This window comes from Nyctereutes procyonoides, unplaced genomic scaffold (assembly GCF_905146905.1).
Source record: "Nyctereutes procyonoides isolate TBG_1078 unplaced genomic scaffold, NYPRO_anot_genome, whole genome shotgun sequence".
NCBI lineage: Eukaryota > Metazoa > Chordata > Mammalia > Carnivora > Canidae > Nyctereutes > Nyctereutes procyonoides.
Window position 1 is genome coordinate 14456722 of NW_026575044.1, and position 20974 is coordinate 14477695.

The window sequence follows — 20974 nt, forward strand, 5'->3', positions numbered from 1 at the left end:
GATTACAGTGGAGGAAGTTTATTTACGGATGTGGGGAGAACATGGCAAGGGCCCTCAGGCTGGCCAGCAAGGGGGCAATCAGTGCAGACCAGACACAGACTCCCTGAGCCAGGCACCGGGGCGCTCTGGAGTGGGCAAGGGCGGGGCCCTGGCCTAGATGATGGAAAGCCTGCTGCCTGGTTCCCAGCATGGGAGATGGCCAACCATCCTCAAAAGGATAAGAAAACAAGGATCTGAAGGTCATGTCTGTATGCGTGTGACCCCAAGGGAGCCCCAAAGTCAGGAGAGATGATCAGGCCTCATCCTCCAGCTAGTTACATCCCCACTCAGGACTGGGCACTGTCTCGGTGGTTCTGAGAGGCAGCTCCCCCAGGCCCTTGACCACCATCTGCTCCTGATCCGGCCACCGTCTCCTCACTCAGGCTCCCCCAGCACACCCACCAGCTCCTTCTGTTCTCTGCGCAGGGCCTGCAGCGGCAGGAGGGAACAAACAAGACATGAGAATATCCAAACCCTCTCCCTCCACTCTGCTTGACCCCAGGCCTCCTTCCCCTAGGATGACGTGGAAGGCCCAGCAGGGCATGTGAGGGCCAAGGCCTATCAGGAGGGTCCCCTCTACTCCAGAGGGGTTTATGGCAGGCTGGGGGCTGTAGTCACCGGGGCTGGGCCTCCCCAGAGTGCCCACCATGAATATGAACCCCCAAAGTATGCCCTGATCATCTGACCTCCCACCAGCGATTTCTAGCAAAGATACTCTCGAGTTAGGTGAGCTTGCAACTGGGGAGAGGGCCATGGGGAGGACAGAGCCCTCCTGGTCCCACATGGGGCCCAGTACTTGGCTCATCCAGCCGACCCACTGCACACATGGCTGGGGTCTAGCTACATTGGGTGAGGGGCAGCTCTGAGCAGAGGCTTCGAGCCCCCCCAAACAGAAGAGTGACCCATGGCCTCACAGAGACAGAGTGGCATTGCTGGGGCAGCATCTCGCCTGAGGACCCAGCAGGGCACCCCAGAGCCAGGGAGGGGTGAAGACAAGAGTGAAGAGCAAGCCACTGGCCCTGCTCCAAGGCATGGGGACCCACTCCCGTGAGGAACAGGACAGTCAGCTCCCGGAAGGCAGCTGCCTAGTGGTTATGAGTAAACACAGGCTGGACATCTGCATGACGAAGCAAGCCCAACACTGGTGCTGCTGCCCAAGCCCTACCAGCAATCCTGGATTGCTGAGAGAGGGCATACGGGGACAGAGGGAGGGGGAAAATCTGAAGCAGACTGCGCCAAGTGCAGAGCTGACCTGGAGACCACAACCCGAGCTGAAACCAAGAGTTGTCAACCGAATGAGCCACCTGGGCACCCCCTCACATATACATCTTAAAGTTCCTGGGAAGTGGTCGTGTAGAGAACCCAGGGCCACGGGGTACTAACCCTGACAGGAGGAGCCAGCCCGCAGCAGGAAAACACCTGCCAGGGCACCCACCTGCCAGGCCTGCTGCTGGGCCTGACCTTGCTGCTGCAGCTCCTCCACCTGCCGGCGCCCAGCCAGGACAGCCTCTGCCAGTTGTCTGTTTTCGGCCTCCTGCCTGTGCACACGGCGCTGTAAGGCGTCCCGCTGCTGCAGGAAGTAGGGCACCATGGCACTGCGCACGTCTTCTTCCGGGATCCCGCTAGGGCGCCTGTGAAGTCATATGGGCCAGTGGAGGGGTTGGGGGGGAGGTGTGTGGGTGATACTGCAGTGGTCTTCCCGCCTGCAGTCTCACATTATATGGGTTTCCACGGCCCCTGCTCTGCTGATAGACTAACCTGTGAAGCCTTAACTTGGGCCCCCAGGAACCCCTCTCCCTGTCCTCTCAGTCCACGTCTGAACCCATCACAGCCACATGCACCCCCACATCTAACACTTCAGGGCAGGAGGCGACCTTCCAGCTGCTGCCTCATCCTGGGGACCAGTGAGCTGGAGCGTGGGGTGGGACTGGATGAGTGGGGGACCTGCAGAGGCCCCAGCAAGTGGGAAGGTCGGCAGATGAAGAAGCAAGAGTATGGGGGTGCTGAATGCTGTGTGAGGGGACGGGTTGGTTCTGAAGGGCAGTGAGGTGAAATCCGCCAGAGGTTCTTTAAAATATTCTTTTTCTGTTATAAAACTTAATTCTCTTACGTGTTAAAATCACAAAGCATAAAAGAACTGGAAAGCATGAGGAAGGTGTTTCCTGGCTCTGGTCTGATGCTGTTCATACAGGGAGCTGGTGGGGCCCCATCCTGCACAGGACACCCCAGGCCACAAGGTTGCCTGCAGGAATGTCAGCTCCAGGGGAGCAGGACTTGTTCACTGCTGCATGTTCCCCAAATATTGTTATGTGGATGAGTGAATAAAGACCAGATGCCTAGGCTGATCCAACAGAAGACGGCAAATCCACCCTTCCGCCTCCTGCCCACCCTCTCTGCTACAGCCAGGTGGGGCCTGAAAGGAGCCCCCGGCAAGGATGGCACGGCATCCCTCCATCTGCCCCAAGCCCTCGATAACATGCGTCTGCTCTGGGGCTCTCCTTACCCAGAGGAGACCATAGGCTGGCTGCACCCTGGAGGTCAGCGGCGGTCTCCCGCAGGAGCCTCCAGGGGCCGGAGCCAGCTCCAAGTGCCCTTCTCACCAGGCCAGCTCCGTGTGGTCTTTGCCTTCTTCCACGATCCTGTCCAAGGTGTTCAACACTGCTTCCAGGTTCCCTTCTGCTTTGATTTCTGAGATTTCCTCCTGGAAAGAAAGTGGTAAGAGCGCTAATGACACAAGACAAGCCTGCAGTGAAAGTACGTCCCACTGCCGACAGGACTCAGTGAGATTTTGGCTAATTTCTGTGTCTTTGTACCAACATTCTGACTTCTCTCCGTGTAACTTTAATAATTAAGAACAGGAAATAAAAGTAGAAAACAGTTCACAGCCTGCCCGTTGCCTTAGGGTGCTGCAGTCCCAGGCCTGGTGCACCTATTCTGTGGCCCCAGACCCATCATGCTGCTGCCCAGGCCCATCTTGCAGTGTGGGGGCTCGGCCATGAGACCCTCTGCACAGATCCGATCCGTCCCACTCAAGCTTGGACTCCAGTTGTACGCAGGTCCACAGAGCACCATGTTGTGAAGCACCTCCTCCGAGCCAGGCGCTATACCAGGCGCCGGAGGTGGGGAGAGGAGCCAGGGCCTGTGGGGTAGAAGGCCTCCTAGCACATATGCACGGCACCAGGGCATGAGGGCAGGGGCATGCACGGTGCCTGTCCATGGCAAGGGGCAACAGCCACTGCTCTGAGCCCTGGGGGTGCCCAGAGGAGCCCAAGCTGCCACTACCTGCTGTGCTCCTTGCCACTCACCTGGACAGACGTCTGCAACTGAGTGATGAACTTGTCATAGATTCTCTGTGTCATCTCAGGCTGCAGCTGGTAGAGGCGCTTGTAACAGTCGGTGAATCTCTGGTAGCTGGCAGAAAGGAGAGACAGCAAGGTGGAGGGTCAAGTGTACAGCCAGCCTGCTGCACCCACTGGGCCACCCCTACCTCCCCCTCAGAGCTCAGGGCCTGGTCAAGTTCATGGCCCTGGGTAAAGGCTGTGGGTAAAGCTCCGATCAGCCCCACCTGCCCCCAGTCCCACCACGGTGCATCAAGTCACCAGGAGGGTGACTCTTTGTGGGCCACTCCCTCAGTGTCCAACCAGCTCCCAGGTGATGCTGCTGCCAGTGTGGACTGAGGTCCCTGAGAAAATGGTCATCCCAGTCTCTCTGCTGGGCTAGATTAGGAAAGGATGTGTGGCCCCTGGGACAGGAGTCCCTCCTCCTCAAAGGAGCCACATGGGGAAGGAACAGGCACCCTTTCTGTAGGATGTGACTACACGTGCTGGAGGTGACACCTCCAGCTCCCAGCCACTATGGGGGCCCTGGCCTGAGGGCAGAGTTTATACCCTAAGTTGGTGACTGGAAGAGAACTGTGGTCTCTGAGGATGTCATCAAGCTGCTGAAAACCCCAAACCAGAGCCATTCCACATTGGGGCTGCTGGTCAGTGAAGTCATGGATGCCTTTCACTGTTCACACCATTTAAAATCCTGCCTCTGTGCCTGGCAGTGGAGAGGGCCTCCCTGATCCATCCTTGGAGCTGGAAAGATCAGAGGGTACCCAGGACACTCCCAATGGCTCACGCCCTTGGACAAAGAAATTCAAAGAAGGTAAAGCAGTCTCTTGCTTTTTCTCTCCCCACTCCCTTTCTCATCTCTTCACCTTCTGCCAAGGTTTTGTGCTGGCTGCCAAGCAGGTCCTGGGTATTCTGGGAGGCTGCGTGGCCCTCCTGGAGTTCCCAGTAGAGAGAGACCAGCAGACACAACCATGTGAACAAGGAGATGGCCACTTGTGGAGGTGCTTTAAAGGCAAGGGTTACAGGGACAGCCTTTAAGCTGGCATGTGGGGTGTTCAGTGAAAGCCTCTGATAAAGCAATGTTCAAGTGACCTACATGAAATGTCGGAGCCAGGGAGTCCCCAAGCACACAAAAGCCCACATCTATGCTTGGCTGTGGGACCCAACGCTCCTCAGTTGTGTGGCCAGGCTGGTTGGCTGCTGGACAAATGGGGGACTAGGTCCCTGGAAGCCCGTGCACAACCCCCACCCCCCTCGGGGAATCACCGCTGGTCCTTCCTTTCTCATGGCTCGACCTCCCCACCCAGTTCTTGCCCCTACACCATGTCTGTGACAAGTTGAGAGCACACAGGGGCTTGCAAGGGACACCTTCTCCACTTTCACAGAGTCTGTGAGCCTGCTGTTCACCACAGCCAGCACCGGATACCAAATTACATAATCTAGCAGTAAATCATATTAAAAGCAATGGTACTGGGATCCCTGGGTGGCGCAGCGGTTTAGTGCCTGCCTTTGGCCCAGGGCGCAATCCTGGAGACCCGGGATCGAATCCCACATCAGGCATCCCGGTGCATGGAGCCTGCTTCTCCCTCTGCCTATGTCTCTGCCTCTCTCTCTCTCTCTCTCTCTCTCTCTCTCTCTCACTGTGTGCCTATCATAAATAAATAAAATTAAAAAAAATAAAAAATTAAAAAAAAAAAAAGCAATGGTACTAACTACTCAAAACACACAACATCCTAATCCTTCCACCACATTCTCCTTGCTCTGGAGGTGGCTTACATCATCTGTCTGGAAACACTCTGTAAAGGTGTCTGCTGCCCATCTTTCCCCAACTCTGTATTGGGCATTTACACTTTGGAAGCTGGCAAATGCAGTAACCCAGGGCTTTATTTTTGGAGGGCTGGATGCTGGTACACCATGGGGGTTAAACCTTGGCACCAGTGACCAGTACAAGGGACAGATCACGGGCACCCTTCAGCCCTTGTGGGGGACTCAGGCAACTTGTGTACCGCTAGCGCCACTCGCCACGCAGTCTGTGGCTTCACAAAGAATGTGGAAAGACACAGGATGCCCAGCCAAGCAGGGCTGGAATTGAAACCTGGTAATTGTGGCTTGAGATGGACTTGGATGGGACATTGGAGTTCCTGTTCCTAACCAGCCCACTCACCAGTGGAGGGTGTGAGTGGCCCCCTTCCTGCACTCAGGCAGCAGGCTCAGTGGTGAGGGGGCCTGGGGCCAGCAGTCTTCCTGTGTCCCCACTTAGCTCTGACTCCGTGAAAGCGAAGCCCATTTGCACAGACCCCCAGAACAGTGTGAATGGCTGCCGTGAGGGCACGGAGAGAAGGCAGCCGGACTGGAGGCCAATGTCAGCAAGACAGGACAGGGATCCTTGCTTTTTTTTTTTTTTTTTTCCAGTTTTCTTGTGATAAAATTGCCATACCTCATTGTATGATGGTTTGACTCACATATACAGTGGAATGATCACAGTAAGTATAGTTAACATCCATCACCATCTCAGAGAGAGAAAAAAAAACAGGGAAGAAAAGTTTTTCATTGTGAATGGGAACTCCTACGACGGACTCTTCACAGAATGGCATCAGCTACGGTCATCCTGTTGGACTCCACACACCCAGGATCCATTCATCCTCCAGCAGGACACGTATGCCTCTGTCTACCTTCCTCCTACCCGCCTCCACACTGCCAGGAATTCCTTTCTTGAGAGCTGGCACAGGCCTGGGAACTGTTTAAATGCCCTTATGATCTGAGAAAATACTCTCAGGGAGAAGTAGGACAAGTGATGCATTTTAGAAACCATTCAGGGCCATCTCACCCCCTGGCTTGTGCCAAGTTTTGTCTTCTCATGTAAACTCTCATATCTCTGTGGGCGGGGAGGCCACCTGCAGAGTCACTGGGACCTCCAGGGTGCCCAGAACTGTTAGATGTGGCAGCACATAAGCCATGCTGCAGACCAGCAGCTGGGCCTGAGGAGACCCTACCTTACTCCCGGCCACCTCCCCACCTGCTTGGGCAGAGGAGTCTCCCTCATGAGCAGCCCCAGTGGCCTCCCTGCCAAGCCCCCTTTTGCTCTCTATTGGAATGGTACCCTGGCCTTGGCCTTCCACGGGTACATAAGGGTCACCCAGCTACACATTGGTACATGCACTGGTTCTGCAGACTCACAGCCTATCCCCTCTGAGGTTCAAATTCTACCTCTACCACTTGTCAGGTGAATGATCTCTGACTTCTTTACCTTTATAAGCTTCAGGTTCTGCCTCTGTCAGGTGGGGATAATAAATGGATCCCTGACTCACTAAGTCACTGTGAGGCCACATACATAAAGTACTTAGTATAGTGCCTTGCACACTGACAGGCTCCATGCTAACTACAATTATTATAACTAATTTCAAAAAAACAGTCCTCACCACTCCCTCAGAAGTGCCAAACAGTGACTTCACTTGACTTGGCTTCCCAGAGTCGAGAAGTGTCTCCTGCCCAAGACAAATGCTTAGTAAAAGCATCCTAGTAGCAGCTGCATGCACAGAAGCCAATCCAGTGGCAGGAAGCACCCACTGGCCTCACGACAGAGAAAAGGCTAAGTTGTGGCCTCCCCAAATCATCAATTGAAGGTCACTGTTTGAAATGTATTTACTGAATTTCAAAATACAGATGACCATGTTAACTGATTTTAATCTAGTTTGTCTCCACTCTTTTAAAAAAATGTTTTATTTATTTGACAAAGCGAGATAGACCATGAGCAGGAGGGGGGCAGAGGAAGAAGCAGGGTCCCCTCTGAGCAGGGAGCCTGACATGGGACTCTACCCCAGGACCCTGAGATCGTGACCTGGGCTGAAGGTAGAAGCTTCACTGACTGAGCCACCCAGAGGCCCCCTCTTCACACTCTTTTTTTGAACTTAATTATTTTTAGTAATCTGTACATCCCATGTGGTGCTCGAGGTCACCACCCTGAGATCTAGAGTCACCTGCTAGGATTGTGATGCCAGGCACCTGGCTCTTAAATCCTCCCTACACAGTATCTGAGACACCTGCATGGTCTGAACTCACTGAAGAAGCATTTCAGGGCAGCCCGGGTGGCTCAGTGGTTTAGCGCCGCCTTCAGCCCGGGGCGTGATCCTGGAGACCCGGGACCTGTTGGGCTCCCTGCATGGAGCCTGCTTCTCCCTCTGCCTGTGTCTCTGCCCCTCACCCTCATGAATAAATAAATAAATAAAATCTTAAAAAAAAAAAAAGCATTTCAGTAATTGTACTAAAAGCTCACTGCAAACTGAGTTATCACATAAGTTTAACTTAAAAATTTCAAAATACCGAGGCACAGCATCAAGCCCCTGGGGTCAGCCTGGGGGTTTGTGCCTGCAGATGGCTCTGCCTGCGCACCTGGCCGGCCACATGGCCTAACAGAAGCTGGTCCTTGCGGCTTGCTAAGCCCCTTCACGGACTGCCCCCAGAGGACGCCTCGGTCCCAGCCCAGGGATAGGGGTGTTATCCCTGCACTCTGCACCTCCCCACCGCACCTCTCCACCGCCTGGACGGCAGCCCTGAGGTGCTTCTCCATCAGCTCCTTCCTGCTGCCTTCTCAGTCCAGGGTCCACTGGGCAGCCCCAGGCCTGACAAAGAGACAGGAAGCCAAAAGGAGAAATGCTCCTAGATGACAGCACAAGTCTGTGATTTATGAAGACAACTGTAGCAAAAGTTATCTTTTAAAAATTAATCTTCATTAGGGGCACCTGAGTGGCTTAGTTAAGTGTCTGCCTTCTGCCTGGGTCATGATCTCCAGGTCCCCTGTGTTGGGCTCCTTGCTCAGCAGGGAGCCTGCCTCTCCCTCTGCCCCTCCCCACCCCCATGCACGCACTCTCTCTCAAATGAATAAAATCTTATTTTTTATTTTTATTTTTTAAATCTTATTTTTTATTTTTTTAAAAATTTTATTTATTTATTCATGAGAGAGACAGGGAGAGAGAGAGAGAGAGAGAGAGAGAGGTAGAGACACAGGCAGAGGGAGAAGCATGCCCCATGCAGGGAACCCGACGTAGGACTCAATCCAGGGTCTTCAGGATCATGCCCTGAGCTGAAGGCAGAGCTAAACTGCTGAGCCACCCGGGCTGCCCTAAATCTTATTTTTTAAAAAAATTAATCTTCATTAGGTCTTTAGATTTTTAGGCCCCCCGGACTAACTTAACCTTTTATTGCTTGGATTCTTTGGAAACTACTAGAAACTTAATAGTGAGAATCTGAAATTGAGATGCTTTTTCTGAAAAAGACTTTTTTTCCCAAAGGTTTTATTTATTTATTCATGAGAGACAGAGAGAGAGAGAGGCAGACACACAGGCAGAGGGAGAAGCAGGCTCCACGCAGGGAACCCGACATGGGACTCAAACCTGGGTCTCCAGGATCACGCCCTGGGCTGAAGGTGGTGCTAAACCACTGAGCCACCCGGGCTGCCCTGAAAAAAGACTTCTGATTTGACAAATATTAGCACAAAGATAAAAAAAAAAAAAAAATCAATCCAGATATGTGTAGATTGGTCTCCCTTATCCACAAGGGATGCATTCCAAGACCTCCTGTAGATGCCTGAAACTGGATAGAACTATGCTTTTTCCTGTACATAAACGCTTATATACTTATGATAAAGCTTAATTTATACACTAGGCACCATAAAAGATGAACACTGTAAAAAATGATTGTTCTATAAAATATAACAACATACTGTAATAAAAATTATGTGAATGTGGTCTCTCAATAACTTTTTTTTTGGTGGGGCAGACAGGGATTTATTAGGTCTCTTGAAAAGAGCTGGGATCGCTGGGGTCTGAAATCGCCCATCAGAGGCCACCCAAGGAGTGGCAGTGTGTTCCCAGGTGACAGTGGCTGGATGGACTATGGTGAAGATGAGCAGTGGCACCCAGGGCCTATGGGAGGCTGCTCCAGATGGCATGAGGACCAAGCAGTAAGGTCTGGGTGGAGGAAGAGTGACCTACTCTGTGTGGTCAGGTCCTTGGTCACCAGATGGAGGTGGGAGCTTTCCCTATGATATACAGGACTCACACATCACTTGTCAAGGACCCCAGCTGCCTGGAGCCTCAGGCATCAGAGGTGTATCAGTGGCCAGTGGGAATTTTCATATACATTTGTCGAGCCCTTTCTGTGTGAAACCAGCTGCAAGTTCCTGTTTACACACACAGAGGGAAGGAGGTCCTAGCAAGGAGAAGCAGCAAGTGGGGAGAGAAGGTCACTGCAGAAGACCTCATGGGCACCTGTGTGCTTCCACCTGCATGCAAGTGTGCACATGTTAGACACCCACAGCCCTAACCACGGCTGTAGAGATGAGGGCAGGGCCAAGGAGTGAATGGCCTTGTGTGCTGAGCTGATTCTGGAAGCAACCCTGAGCCAATGAACCCCTGTAACCAGAAGGCCATGCTCCAATGTGAGCAGTAAGGGAGGGGACGAAGCTGAGGTTGGAGGGCCAGGAAGGGGAGGCTGAGCATGAACTGCTTCAACAGGGCTCTGTATCTGATGGTGCAAGGGATGGGTGAGCACTCCTCAACCTCTGGCCTAGGGAATGAGCACTCGCTGGGCTCTTCAACCACGTTAGAGACCATGGAGGGAGCAGCCCTTGTCCCCACCTTGCTGAGCTCGATGGTCCTGGGGACACCAAGAGAGTCCAGTGGTAGACTGCAGGAGCCGGAAGCTTGGCAGATCAATGCAGCTTGGGATCCTCACAGCCCTAACTATCTACTGCATGTCAAGAATGCTGGGCTGCTCGATAAGCAAAGTGGGGAGAGTGGTACATGAAACCAGCCAGATCCTGTCCTTGGGACCTCGGGGGTGGCTTGAGTGGGACAGATAACAGAACTGTGCACAGTCAGAAGTGTCGTGATAACGACTAACCAGGGGAGGAAGGTAGCTTTACAGAAACTCAGGAAGAGACAGAGGAAACCGTTCTTGGTGGAACAAACCTCAACTGCAAATGCCCTGAGGCAGGGAAGCTCTTGACCTAGGAAAGGAGGTCTCACTGAGGCCAGAGCATGGGAACTCGGGAACTCGGGAGCCCAGCTGAAGGGACTCAGGGGAGCCCAAGGGCAGCCAGACATCACCCGGCATGTGCTCGCTCACATGTGGAGGAATGTGAGGAAAAACCAGGGCTCTCAGTCAAGGATGAGGAGAGGAGGAAGAGCCCAAGAAGGGAAAGTGGCAGAGGCTGGTGTGGGAAGCTGAGGGTCAAACGGCCAGGACAGAGATATGGACAGCAGCATCAAAGGCTACAAGGAGAGTGAGTAGGCTAACAAAACATCCACGGTAAGTAGCAACAGCGTGATTAATGATCTTGAAAGGAGAAGTTTCAAGGGAATGGTGGCAAACTGCTTCACGCTGAGACAGAAACTGGAGATGGGCACCTAGCACCTGGAAGGAAGAGAGCTGTGGCCACGACCCTGGACTAAGGGGAGTGACAGCAAGGGAGGACGTGCCCCTGGGTGGCTCTCAGCCAGGACCACAGAGGCAGGAACTCATCTGGGAGCTCTCGGTGTTCTCCACAGACCAGGTACTAGGTGCCATTCTCACTGCCAGGCACAGGGGGCGAGGGGCAGGGTGCAGGGATGCAGCCTGAGGGGCGTGATGACATTTATGGTAGGCTCAGAAGGGGAGAAGACAGGCGGGGGCAGGAGGGGCCAGGCTCACAGACGGGCCACTGTGGCCCAGCCTGGCTCCCAGCCGGGCTCCTACCAGGAAGAGGCTCTGTGGAGTTGCTGGGCAAGCTAGGGAAGGAGCTGAAGAGTGCAAGCAGAACTCGGACTGGGCCTGGCCATCCCTGGGAGGAGGGAGCAAAGGTGCAGAGAAGCCCGAACCTGTCCAAATAGCTTTCTAAGCCCAGACCTGTTTCTCTCCTCAACCCCAGACAGATGGCACGACCCTCCACCCAGCCACCACCCACAAGTTGGGAGCCCTGGAGTCCCTGGCCCTCCGCCCCCCAGGTGCTCCTGTCTGTACCACCACTGTGGCCCCTTCCACACAGTTAGGCACAGGACTCTCAGCTGACAAGCTTTTCAGGGTCAGGAAGAACACTTCAGAACTTTAAAAAATAGAATGGCTTCAGACACCTGGGTGGCTCAGCGGTTTAACGCCTGCCTTCAGCCCAGGGCTCCCCAGGATCAAGTCCCACATCAGACTCCCTGCATGGAGCCTGCTTCTCCCTCTGCCTGTGTCTCTGCCTCTCTCTCTGGGTCTCTCATGAATAAATAAATAATCTTTTTTTAAAAAGTAGAATGGCTTAAAAAAAATCCCAAACTAATAATTGTCATTTTTAAATGACTATAAAATGTACATGTCAACTAATCAACTGCAATTATATATATTTATTTATTTATATATGATAGAGAGAGAGAGAGAGAGAGAGAGAGAGAGAAGCAGAGACATAGGCAGAGGGAGAAGCAGGCTCCATGCACCGGGAGCCCGACGTGGGATCCGATCCCAGGTCTCCAGGATCGCGCCCTGGGCCAAAGGCAGGCACCAAACCGCTGCGCCACCCAGGGATCCCTGCAATTATATTTTTTAAAGGAATCTATACCCAATGCTGGGCTTGAACCTATAATCCCAAGACCAAGAGTTGCACACTACACCCACTGAGCCAGCTCGGCACCCCTAGTCAACTGAAATTTTAACACAATTAGATAAAAATCAGGGCAGCCCCGGTGGCACAGCGGTTTAGCACCGCCTGTAGCCCAGGGTGTGATCCTGGAGACCCGGGATTGTGTCCCACGTCGGGCTCCCTACATGGAGCCTGCTTCTCCCTCTGCCTGTGTCTCTGCCTCTCTCTCTCTCTCTCTGTGGGTCTCTATGAATAAATAAAATCTTTTTTTTTTTTTATTTACGATAGTCATACAGAGAGAGAGAGAGAGAGAGAGAGAGAGAGAGAGGCAGAGACACAGGCAGAGGGAGAAGCAGGCTCCATGCACCGGGAGCCCGACGTGGGATTCGATCCCGGGTCTCCAGGATCGCGCCCTGGGCCAAAGGCAGGCGCCAAACCGCTGCGCCACCCAGGGATCCCTGAATAAATAAAATCTTAAAAAAAAATCATATTCATGTGGGATGTGGATGCTTCCCTCCATAATCTGATTTTAAAATTTAACACACATGATCACATTTTCCCATGACTTGGCATTATTTAAAATACTGGAATTTTAAATACCAGCAGAGTATTTTATTAGTCCGAGTTACTATACTTGGGTAACCACCATCATTCTTCAAATGTTGGACATGTTGGGTATTTTTCAATTATATTTCAATTATTTCCCACTGAACGTTGTCCTATAAAAAGATTTTTTTTTAAAGATTTTATTTACTTATTCATGAGAGACACAGAGAGAGAGGCAGAGACATAGGCAGAGGGAGAAGCAGTCTCCATGTAGAGAGCCCGATGTGGGACTCGACCCTGGGACTCCATGATCATGGCCTGAGCCGAAGGCAGACGTCCAGGCGTCCCAACCCTCCACAATGTTAACATTTTGTACAACTATAGTACGATATCCAACACCATATGATCCACAGAGCTCATTCAGATTTCACCGGCTATCCACGTACCTCTGTGTGGACGTCTTCGTAGTATTATCACATGTGTACTCCAGTCAAGATACTGCATGCTTTTTTTTTCCATTTTTAAAGACTTCATTCATTTGAGAGAGAAACAGAGTCAGGGGAGACACAGAGGGAAAAGGAGAAGCAGACTCCCCACTAAGCAGGGAGCCTGACAAGGGGCTTAATCCCAGGACCCCAGGATTAAGACCTGAACAGAAGTCAAGGGCTTCACCCATTGAGTCACCTAGGTGCTATTACTGGAGGCTTTTTTTTTTTAATTTATTTTTATTTTTATTTATTTATGATAGTCACACAGAGAGAGAGAGAGGCAGAGACACAGGCAGAGGGAGAAGCAGGCTCCATGCACCGGAAGCCCGATGTGGGATTCGATCCCGGATCTCCAGGATAGCGCCCTGGGCCAAAGGCAGGCGCTAAACCACTGCACCACCCAGGGATCCCCTACTGGAGGCTTTTTAAAGACACTGACATAATGTGATTTAGAGTCTCAAAAAGAACCAGGCTAGACCTCTAGAAAGACCTTAAGACAGTCCTGCCAATAATCTATTCCTCTGCACAGTGGAGTACCTTTGAAGTCATTATATTCAGAGCATTACAAATAAATAAATAAGTATTTTTAAACTGGTGGAGAGACATCTCTCAAACATGGAGGAAAAAAAAAAAAGATCAGTCATGACTTAAGGAAACATCAGGGGGATGCCTGGCCCGCTCAGTTGGTAGTGTGTCTCTTGATCTCTGGGTCCTGAGTTCAAGCCCTATGTTGGGAGCAGACATGACTAAAAATAAATAAAAAACTTAAAACAAAAAATGTGACTTTAAAAAGAAATGGATGGGGGATGCCTGTGTGGTTCAGTGCCTGAGAGCACCTGCCTTCGGCCAGGGGCATGATCCTGGGGTCCTGGGATCGAGTCCTGCATTGGGCTCCCTGCATGGAGCCTGCTTCTCTCTCTGCCTGTGTCTCTGCCTCTCTCTCTCTGGGTCTCTCATGAATAAATAAAATCTTTTTGAAAATTTAAAAATAAAAAAAAAAGAAATGGATGGCTCAACCAAAAGATTTTTTAAATAAGCATAAAGATTTTAATAAAATTGAAAAGTTCGAACTGACAAGTACATAAATTTATACCCAAGAAATAGAAACTGCACATTTTTTTAAGTGGAACATTCATTTGAATGTTCCACACACGGAATATTCACAAAAATTGCCCACATATTTGGCCAAATGATGTCAAAGTGCCAAAAGCCTCCCCCCGTCCAAAATCAGTGTCATACAGACCATGTTATCTAATCATGATGCAATAAATTTAGAAATCACAACAGAAGAATAACTTTTAAAAAACTATATGCCTGGAAACCAAATAACATACTAGTAAATAATCACTGGTCAAAGAAGAAATCATAAGCAAATTTACAAAAGACACAGAATTAAATGACTATGTCCACATGTGAAAGAATGGAGTTGGACACCTTTCTCATACCATACACAGAAACTAACTCAAAATGGATCAAATGCCGGGATCCCTGTGTGGCTCAGCGGTTTGGCGCCTGCCTTTGGCCCAGGATGTGATCCTGGAGACCGGGATAGAGTCCCACATCCGGCTCCTTGCATGGGGCCTACTTCTCCCTCTGCCTGTGTCTCTGCTTCTCTCCCTCTCTGTGTCTCTCATGAATAAATAAAATCTTAAAAAAAAAAAGAGGATCAAATGCCTAAAACAGAAGAGCAAAAACTATAAAACTCATTAGAAGAAAACACAGGTGTAAATCTCTGTGACCTTGAATCAGACAGTGGTCTCTCTCATGATGCTAAACCACCACCAACCAAAGAAAAAATTCTTGATTTTTTTTTTTGTAACCCCTGAACCTGGGTTTGGTGGGCTTTTTATTATTATTTATTTTATTTTAAGAGTTAAGAGATTTACTTATTTATTCATAGAGACAGAGAGAGAGAGAGAGAGAGGGGCGCAGAGACACAGGCAGAGGGAGAAGCAGGCTCCACGCAGGGAGCCCAATGTGGGACTTGATCCAGGGTCTCCAGGATCACGCCCCTGGCTGCAGGCGGCGCTAAACCACTGCGCCACCGGGGCTGCCCAAGTAAATAATTTAAATTGGACTTCTCAAAATTAGAACTCTTAAAGTTAACAGTAAAAAGACAGCCCACTTCAGAAATGAGCAAAACAGGGATCCCTCGGTGGCTCAGTGGTTAGCGCCTGCCTTCCACCCAGGGCATGATCCTGGAGTCCCGGGATCGAGCCCCACATCAGGCTCCCTGCATGGAGCCTGCTTCTTCCTCTGCCTGTGTCTCTCATGAATGAATAAATAAAATCTTTAAAAAATATTAAAAAAATAAAAATAAATTCTCATAGATACTGAGATTTATTTATAAAAAAAAAAGAAATGAACAAAACAAAACATGGAGCATTTGGCTGGCTCAGTTGGTGAAGCACACAATCTGATATCAGGGTTGTGGGTTCAAACCCCACATTAGGTGTAGAGATTATTTAAAACTAAAAAAAATGTAAAAATAAATAAATGGGGGAACCCTGGGTGGCGCAGCGCTTTGGCGCTTGCCTTTGGCCCAGGGCGCGATCCTGGAGGCCCAGGATCGAATCCCACGTCGGGCTCCCGGTACATGGAGGCTGCTTCTCCCTCTGCCTGTGTCTCTGCCTCTCTCTCTCTCTGTGTGACTATCATAAATTAAATAATAAATAAATAAATAAATAAATAAATAAATAAATAAATAAATAAATAAATGGGGTGGGGTGCCTGGGTGGCTCAGGTGATTGTCTGCCTTCAGCTCAGATCATGATCCCAGGGTCCTAGAATCAAGTCCCAAGTCAGCCTCCCTCTTGGGAGGCCTGTCAAGTCCCAGTTGGGTGTAGAGATTACTTGAAAAAAATTTTATTTTTATTTTATTTTTTAATTTTAAATCTTAAAAACAAAACAAAAACAAGACACCGGTTTTGTTTACTTTATCCCAAAAGGATAAAGCACAAAGAGAAATGCAGTTATCCCAGGCCCCTCACAAACTACAGCTCCTCCTTTTCTCAGCCTAACTCCACACCTCTTAGCCAGAATAAATTGTGAGGCAATGCCTAATCAATTTATCTTTTAAAAATCCTTAATTTTCATGAAATTACTTTTTTTTCACCTTATGGTTGTACTTTTGGGTCCTTGTTTTGTTTTGAAGATTTTATTTATTCATGAGAGACACAGAGAGAGAGGCAGAGACATAGGCATAGAGAAGCAGGCTCCCTCTAGGGAGCCGGATGAAGGACTGGATCCTGAATCTTGGGACAGGTGTCCCTTGGGTCCTTGTTTATAAAGGCTGTCTTGCCGGTCCTATTTTTCTAGTTTGCCCATCATTGTCAACTAAGTTCATCCATCCGTACTTCATTTTGGGGTGTCCTTTATCATATGGCAGGGTCCTCCATCTCCTGTGACTCGTCCCTTCTCTGCCCCCTGATCTGCTTGCCCATCCTTTTGCTTGTCTATTCACACACGTTCTTTTTTTTTTTTTTTTTAATTTACTTATGATAGTCACAGAGAGAGAGGCAGAGACACAGGCAGAGGGAGAAGCAGGCTCCATGCACCGGGAGCCCGATGTGGGATTTGATCCCGGGTCTCCAGGATCGCGCCCCGGGCCAAAGACAGGCGCCAAACCGCTGCGCCACCCAGGGATCCCTCACACACGTTCTTAATGCCATGCCTCTGTTGGAAACCCAAGAGTCCCTCTCCTTTCTCCTCTTTAAGATTAGCACAGCTATTTGGGGACCTTGATTTTTCCTTGTAAACTTCAGAGTGAATTCTTCTGGTTCCTCAAAAACATTCAGCTGCAATTTGGTTGGGATTGTACTGAATTTGTAGATCAGTTTGGGGACCGCAGGCATCTCTGCAATGACACCATCCAGCCACAAATGTGATACATTTATTTAGTCAGATTGTCTTTTATGTTTTTCCGTAAAATTTTAAAGTTCTTTAAAGAACTCATCCGTTCTTTACTAGGTTACTACCTAGTACACTTCATAGTTTTTGTTACTATTGTGAATATTCTATTTTCTTTTAAAATTCGTTACTGAAGACTTAGAGAAACTATTGCTTTTTGTAAGATAATTCTCTAGCATTCTTACCCTACTCTTACTAAAGTATAATAACCTCCTTCAAAGTTCACAAATCATAAATGTTCAGCTCGATAACCATTTTCAACAATGAGCACACCCATGTAACCAGCACCCAGATCAAGAACCCCAGGAAGTGCTCATATCTCCCCTCCTCATCTTTACCTTCCACTGAAAGCATAACCACTTTCCTGACTTCTACTAACTATACATTAGTATTGCCTGTTGTTTTTTTTCCCACTTTATTAAATGGAATTCTGTGGTTTGTAATTTTTTATGTCTGGCTTGTTTTCCTCAACATTGCCTTTGTGAAGGCAGCCCGGGTGGCTCAGCAGTTTACCACTGCCTTCAGCCCAGGGCGTGATCCTGGAGACCTGGGATCGAGTTCCACATCAGGCTCTTTGTGTCTCTGCCTCTCTGTCTCTCATGAATAAATAAATAAAATCTTTAAAAAGAAACTAACAAATAAAAATTGCCTTTGTGAGATTCACCCATATTGTCATGAAGGACTTGCAGTTAGTAAGGAGAGTGATGTCATTGTGCCTTCTTCCTAAAGTTCTGTCTCCTTTGTTGTGTTCTAACTTTTCAAAATGCTTTAAATTTTTATTTAAATTTAATTTTTTTTATTTCCCCTTTTTCCATTTTATTTTTTTTAAGATTTATTTATTTACTCATGAGACAGACAGACTGAGAGATGCAGAGACATAAAGAGAAGCAGGCTCCACACAGGAAGCCCAATGTAGGCCTTGATTCTGGATCCCAGAATCACACCCTGAGCCGAAAGGCAGGCGCCTAACCGCTGAGCCACCCAGGCGTCCCACAAACCTGTTTATTAACTGAAGATTCTGTTCCTCAAAAGACATGATAGACAAAATTAACACCTAATACAGGAAGATCTTTCTTTTTTCAGTCTAACACTGACAAGGGTCACTCTAGAGAGGTCACCAGAGGGAAGGGCAGTGGGGGACAGGGAAACAGGCGATGAATACTGAGCAATGCAGATCCCTACACTATACACCTGAAATTAATGTAACATGTTATGTTAACTGTACTGGAATTACAATGAGAAACTTTAATTATGGGACGCCTGGGTGGCTCAGTGGTTGGGTGCCTGCGTTCGGCTCAGGGAGTGATCCTGGAGTCCCAGGATCAAGTCCTGCATTGGGCTTTTTGCATGGAGCCTGCTTCTCCCTCTGCCTGTGTCTCTGCCTCTCTCTCTCTGTATCTCTCATGAATAAATAAATAAAATCTTTAAAAAAAAAAAAAGGGCAGCCGCGGGAGGGGGGGGGGCTCAGCGGTTTAGCGCCACCTTCAATCCAGGACCTGATCCTGGAGACCGGGGATCAAGTCCCACATCTGGCTCCCTGCATGGAGCCTGCTTCTCCCTCTGCCTGTGTCTCTGCGCCTCTCTCTCTCTCTCTCTCTGTTTCTCATGAATAAATAAATAAAATATTTTTTAAAAGTAAACTTTAATTAAAAAGATAAAATTCACAAGGGATTGATTTCTTGAGTGTATCAGGGATTCGTGCAAATCAACAAAATAAAAACCCTAATTAAAAAGGAAAATGAGGGGCACCTGGGTGGCTCAGTTGGTAAAGTGTCTGCCTTCAGCTCAGGTCATAATCCCAGGGTCCTGGGATCTAGCCCCACGTCAGGCTCCAGCCCCACGTCGGGGTTCCCTGCTCAGCAGAGAGTCTGCTTCTCACTCTGCCTCTGCCCCTCTGCCTGCTTGTGCTCTCTAGCTAATTAATAAATAAATACATACATACATAAACGAATAAATAAATAAAAAGAAAGGAAGAGAGAAAGAAAGCAAGTCTGGAAAAAAAAATAGCTGGAGGCAAAGAGTAGGCCAGTGGCAGAAAAGGAAGCCCCACAACTGACAAGAGGAAATGCCCAAAGCAGAGGTGTGTGGATTATAATCTGGCAGGACAGCCATTTCTACACCTTCAGAGCAGCAGGGGTTGGAATGGTGGATGCCTGGGACTGGTGAGGATGCAGGGGATAGAACAGTTCTTCTGGAGAGTAATCTGACAAGGTACCGACAGGTGCAAGCTCCAGAATGCAGAGGCTACTCTCCATTATCTACCTCCAGAAATGCTAGCCCTGGGACAAAGGCAGGGACAGGGACATTCACTAGGCATGACTTGTGGAGGAGGGGCCTGGAGGCAACCAGGGGTCTGTGACAGGAGACAGGCAGGAGCTGGATGCATGTCATGGAATGAAAAGCAGCCTGCGAAGCCCTGAACCACATGAACTTAGAGTACATGGTTAGATCTTTAAAAAAATGGTGTTGAGTGAAAAGTCCTATGTAGCTCAATTATTCACATAAACTTAAAACACATAGTTTACAAGGATGCAAACATACTGAAACGTCACTTCCTTGCACCCATGCTAAGCAGAACCCCCCCCCCCATCCCACTGCTCTATTTCTTTCTCCTGATTTATTTTTCTTTATGGCACTAGCAGACCTACTGCATGAGAGCAGGGACCTTTCTTGCCTCTTGATCACTGCTTTATCTCCAGCTCCTAGAATATAGCCTGGGGCAGTGTGGATGGTCAATAAATAACTGCACATGAGCAAATGGAGAACATAGAGCCAATAGAAAGTGGGGCCTATGGAGAGAAGAAATGAAGACGAGAATGAGTAGAAGGAGTTAAAAAAAAATACATAAAACAAGGGGGGGGGTTCCTGGCTAGATACACGTTGATGGTGTCTTATGATGAGTCCACAAAAACAATTACAAATTATAAAACTCATTACTCTAGAAACTAGGTCCTGCACGAAAAAGCTGCCACCTGGATGTCTGTGCCCGCCTCCCCCCGCCCCCAGCAGGCCTGAGCACCTCAGGGCCTTTGCACAAGCCGTGTGCTTTGCCTAGCCTTCCTCATCCTTCAGTGTCCGCTCAGGGTCACTTGCTCAGCGGGCTCCTTCCAGCGTTGTCCTCACCCATCACCTGTTCGTTATCTCATCAAGCTGGTGCCTACTGTTCCCTGCCCGTCTCCACCCCCCCACCCCCCCCAGAAACCAGCTCCGCGCCCACCGTGTGCGGAGCGGACCAGCCGCAGGGTGTGTGCGGGACTGATGCGCGGCGGGGGATGAGGGCGGAGACAGCAGGAGTTTCTCCCCAGCAGCCGACGGGGGCAAGACTGAGGTCCGGAGTGGGGGTGGGGATAGTTGGGCCTCGGGGTCCGGCGGGTCCGCGGGGTAGGCGGGGGGGCGCACCGCGACAGCTCCGATCGCGGGGGACGACGGGGTTCCCCGGGAGGCCCCGCACGGACAGCCTACGACCCGCACGCGCCCTGCCCTCCGCGCCCGTACCTCCCAGGGCAGGGGCACCGTCATCACCACCTCACTGACCACCGTCAGCGTTCAGCGGGCCAAGCAGGAGTTAAGGAACCCGAACTCCCGGCCCCGCCCCCTGGCGGCGCACGTGAGACCACGTGACTGCAGGGGGGGACGCTGGTCAGTCGCGCCCCGGCGCGAGGCCACGTGACCAGGCCGCCGCCACCGCCGCCCCGCCCTCTACCCCGCCTTGCTTCCTCGACCTTACCTCCCGGCGGCGACGAGCTTCTGGAGAAAAGTATCCACCAGAGTGTCGAGGAGCTTCACTCTCGGAATGGTGGCGCTGTGGGGCCCAGACTCCGGACACGACCCCTCAGGCCCCTTTTCCTCACAACCGCCGTCTGCGTGGACGCCGCGCGCTGTGGCCATGTTGAAGTCGGACCGCCAAATCTAACGGGCTCGGCCGCCCCGCCCACCGAGGCCCCCGATTGGTCGGCCCCGGCAGTGGGCGCCTCCGGTTGGCAGTGGCGGGTGTCCAACCCGGAGCCGCGCGAGGGGCGGGAGGACGCAGCTGCGCGCCAGCGCCGACGTCCCACTTGGGC

At 50.4% G+C, this 20974-nt stretch overlaps 1 protein-coding gene across 3 annotated transcripts; it reads right to left on the reverse strand.

Annotated features, from left to right (window-relative positions):
• Positions 1 to 2: 2 nt before the first annotated feature.
• On the reverse strand, positions 3 to 20863 carry PMF1 (polyamine modulated factor 1). Of its 3 annotated transcripts, none has more exons than XM_055323921.1 (5): positions 20641 to 20863; positions 3345 to 3450; positions 2640 to 2740; positions 1501 to 1670; positions 3 to 468 (listed from the first exon to the last, which is right to left on the reverse strand). In XM_055323921.1, exons 1-5 carry the CDS (start codon positions 20799 to 20801, stop codon positions 419 to 421), a joined length of 588 nt encoding a protein of 195 aa, XP_055179896.1. In that variant the 5' UTR covers positions 20802 to 20863; the 3' UTR covers positions 3 to 418. The 3 variants fall into 3 exon arrangements, with proteins under 3 accessions (XP_055179896.1, XP_055179895.1, XP_055179894.1); XM_055323920.1 differs by having other exon boundaries at positions 1475 to 1670; XM_055323919.1 differs by having other exon boundaries at positions 1423 to 1670.
• Positions 20864 to 20974: the final 111 nt, after the last annotated feature.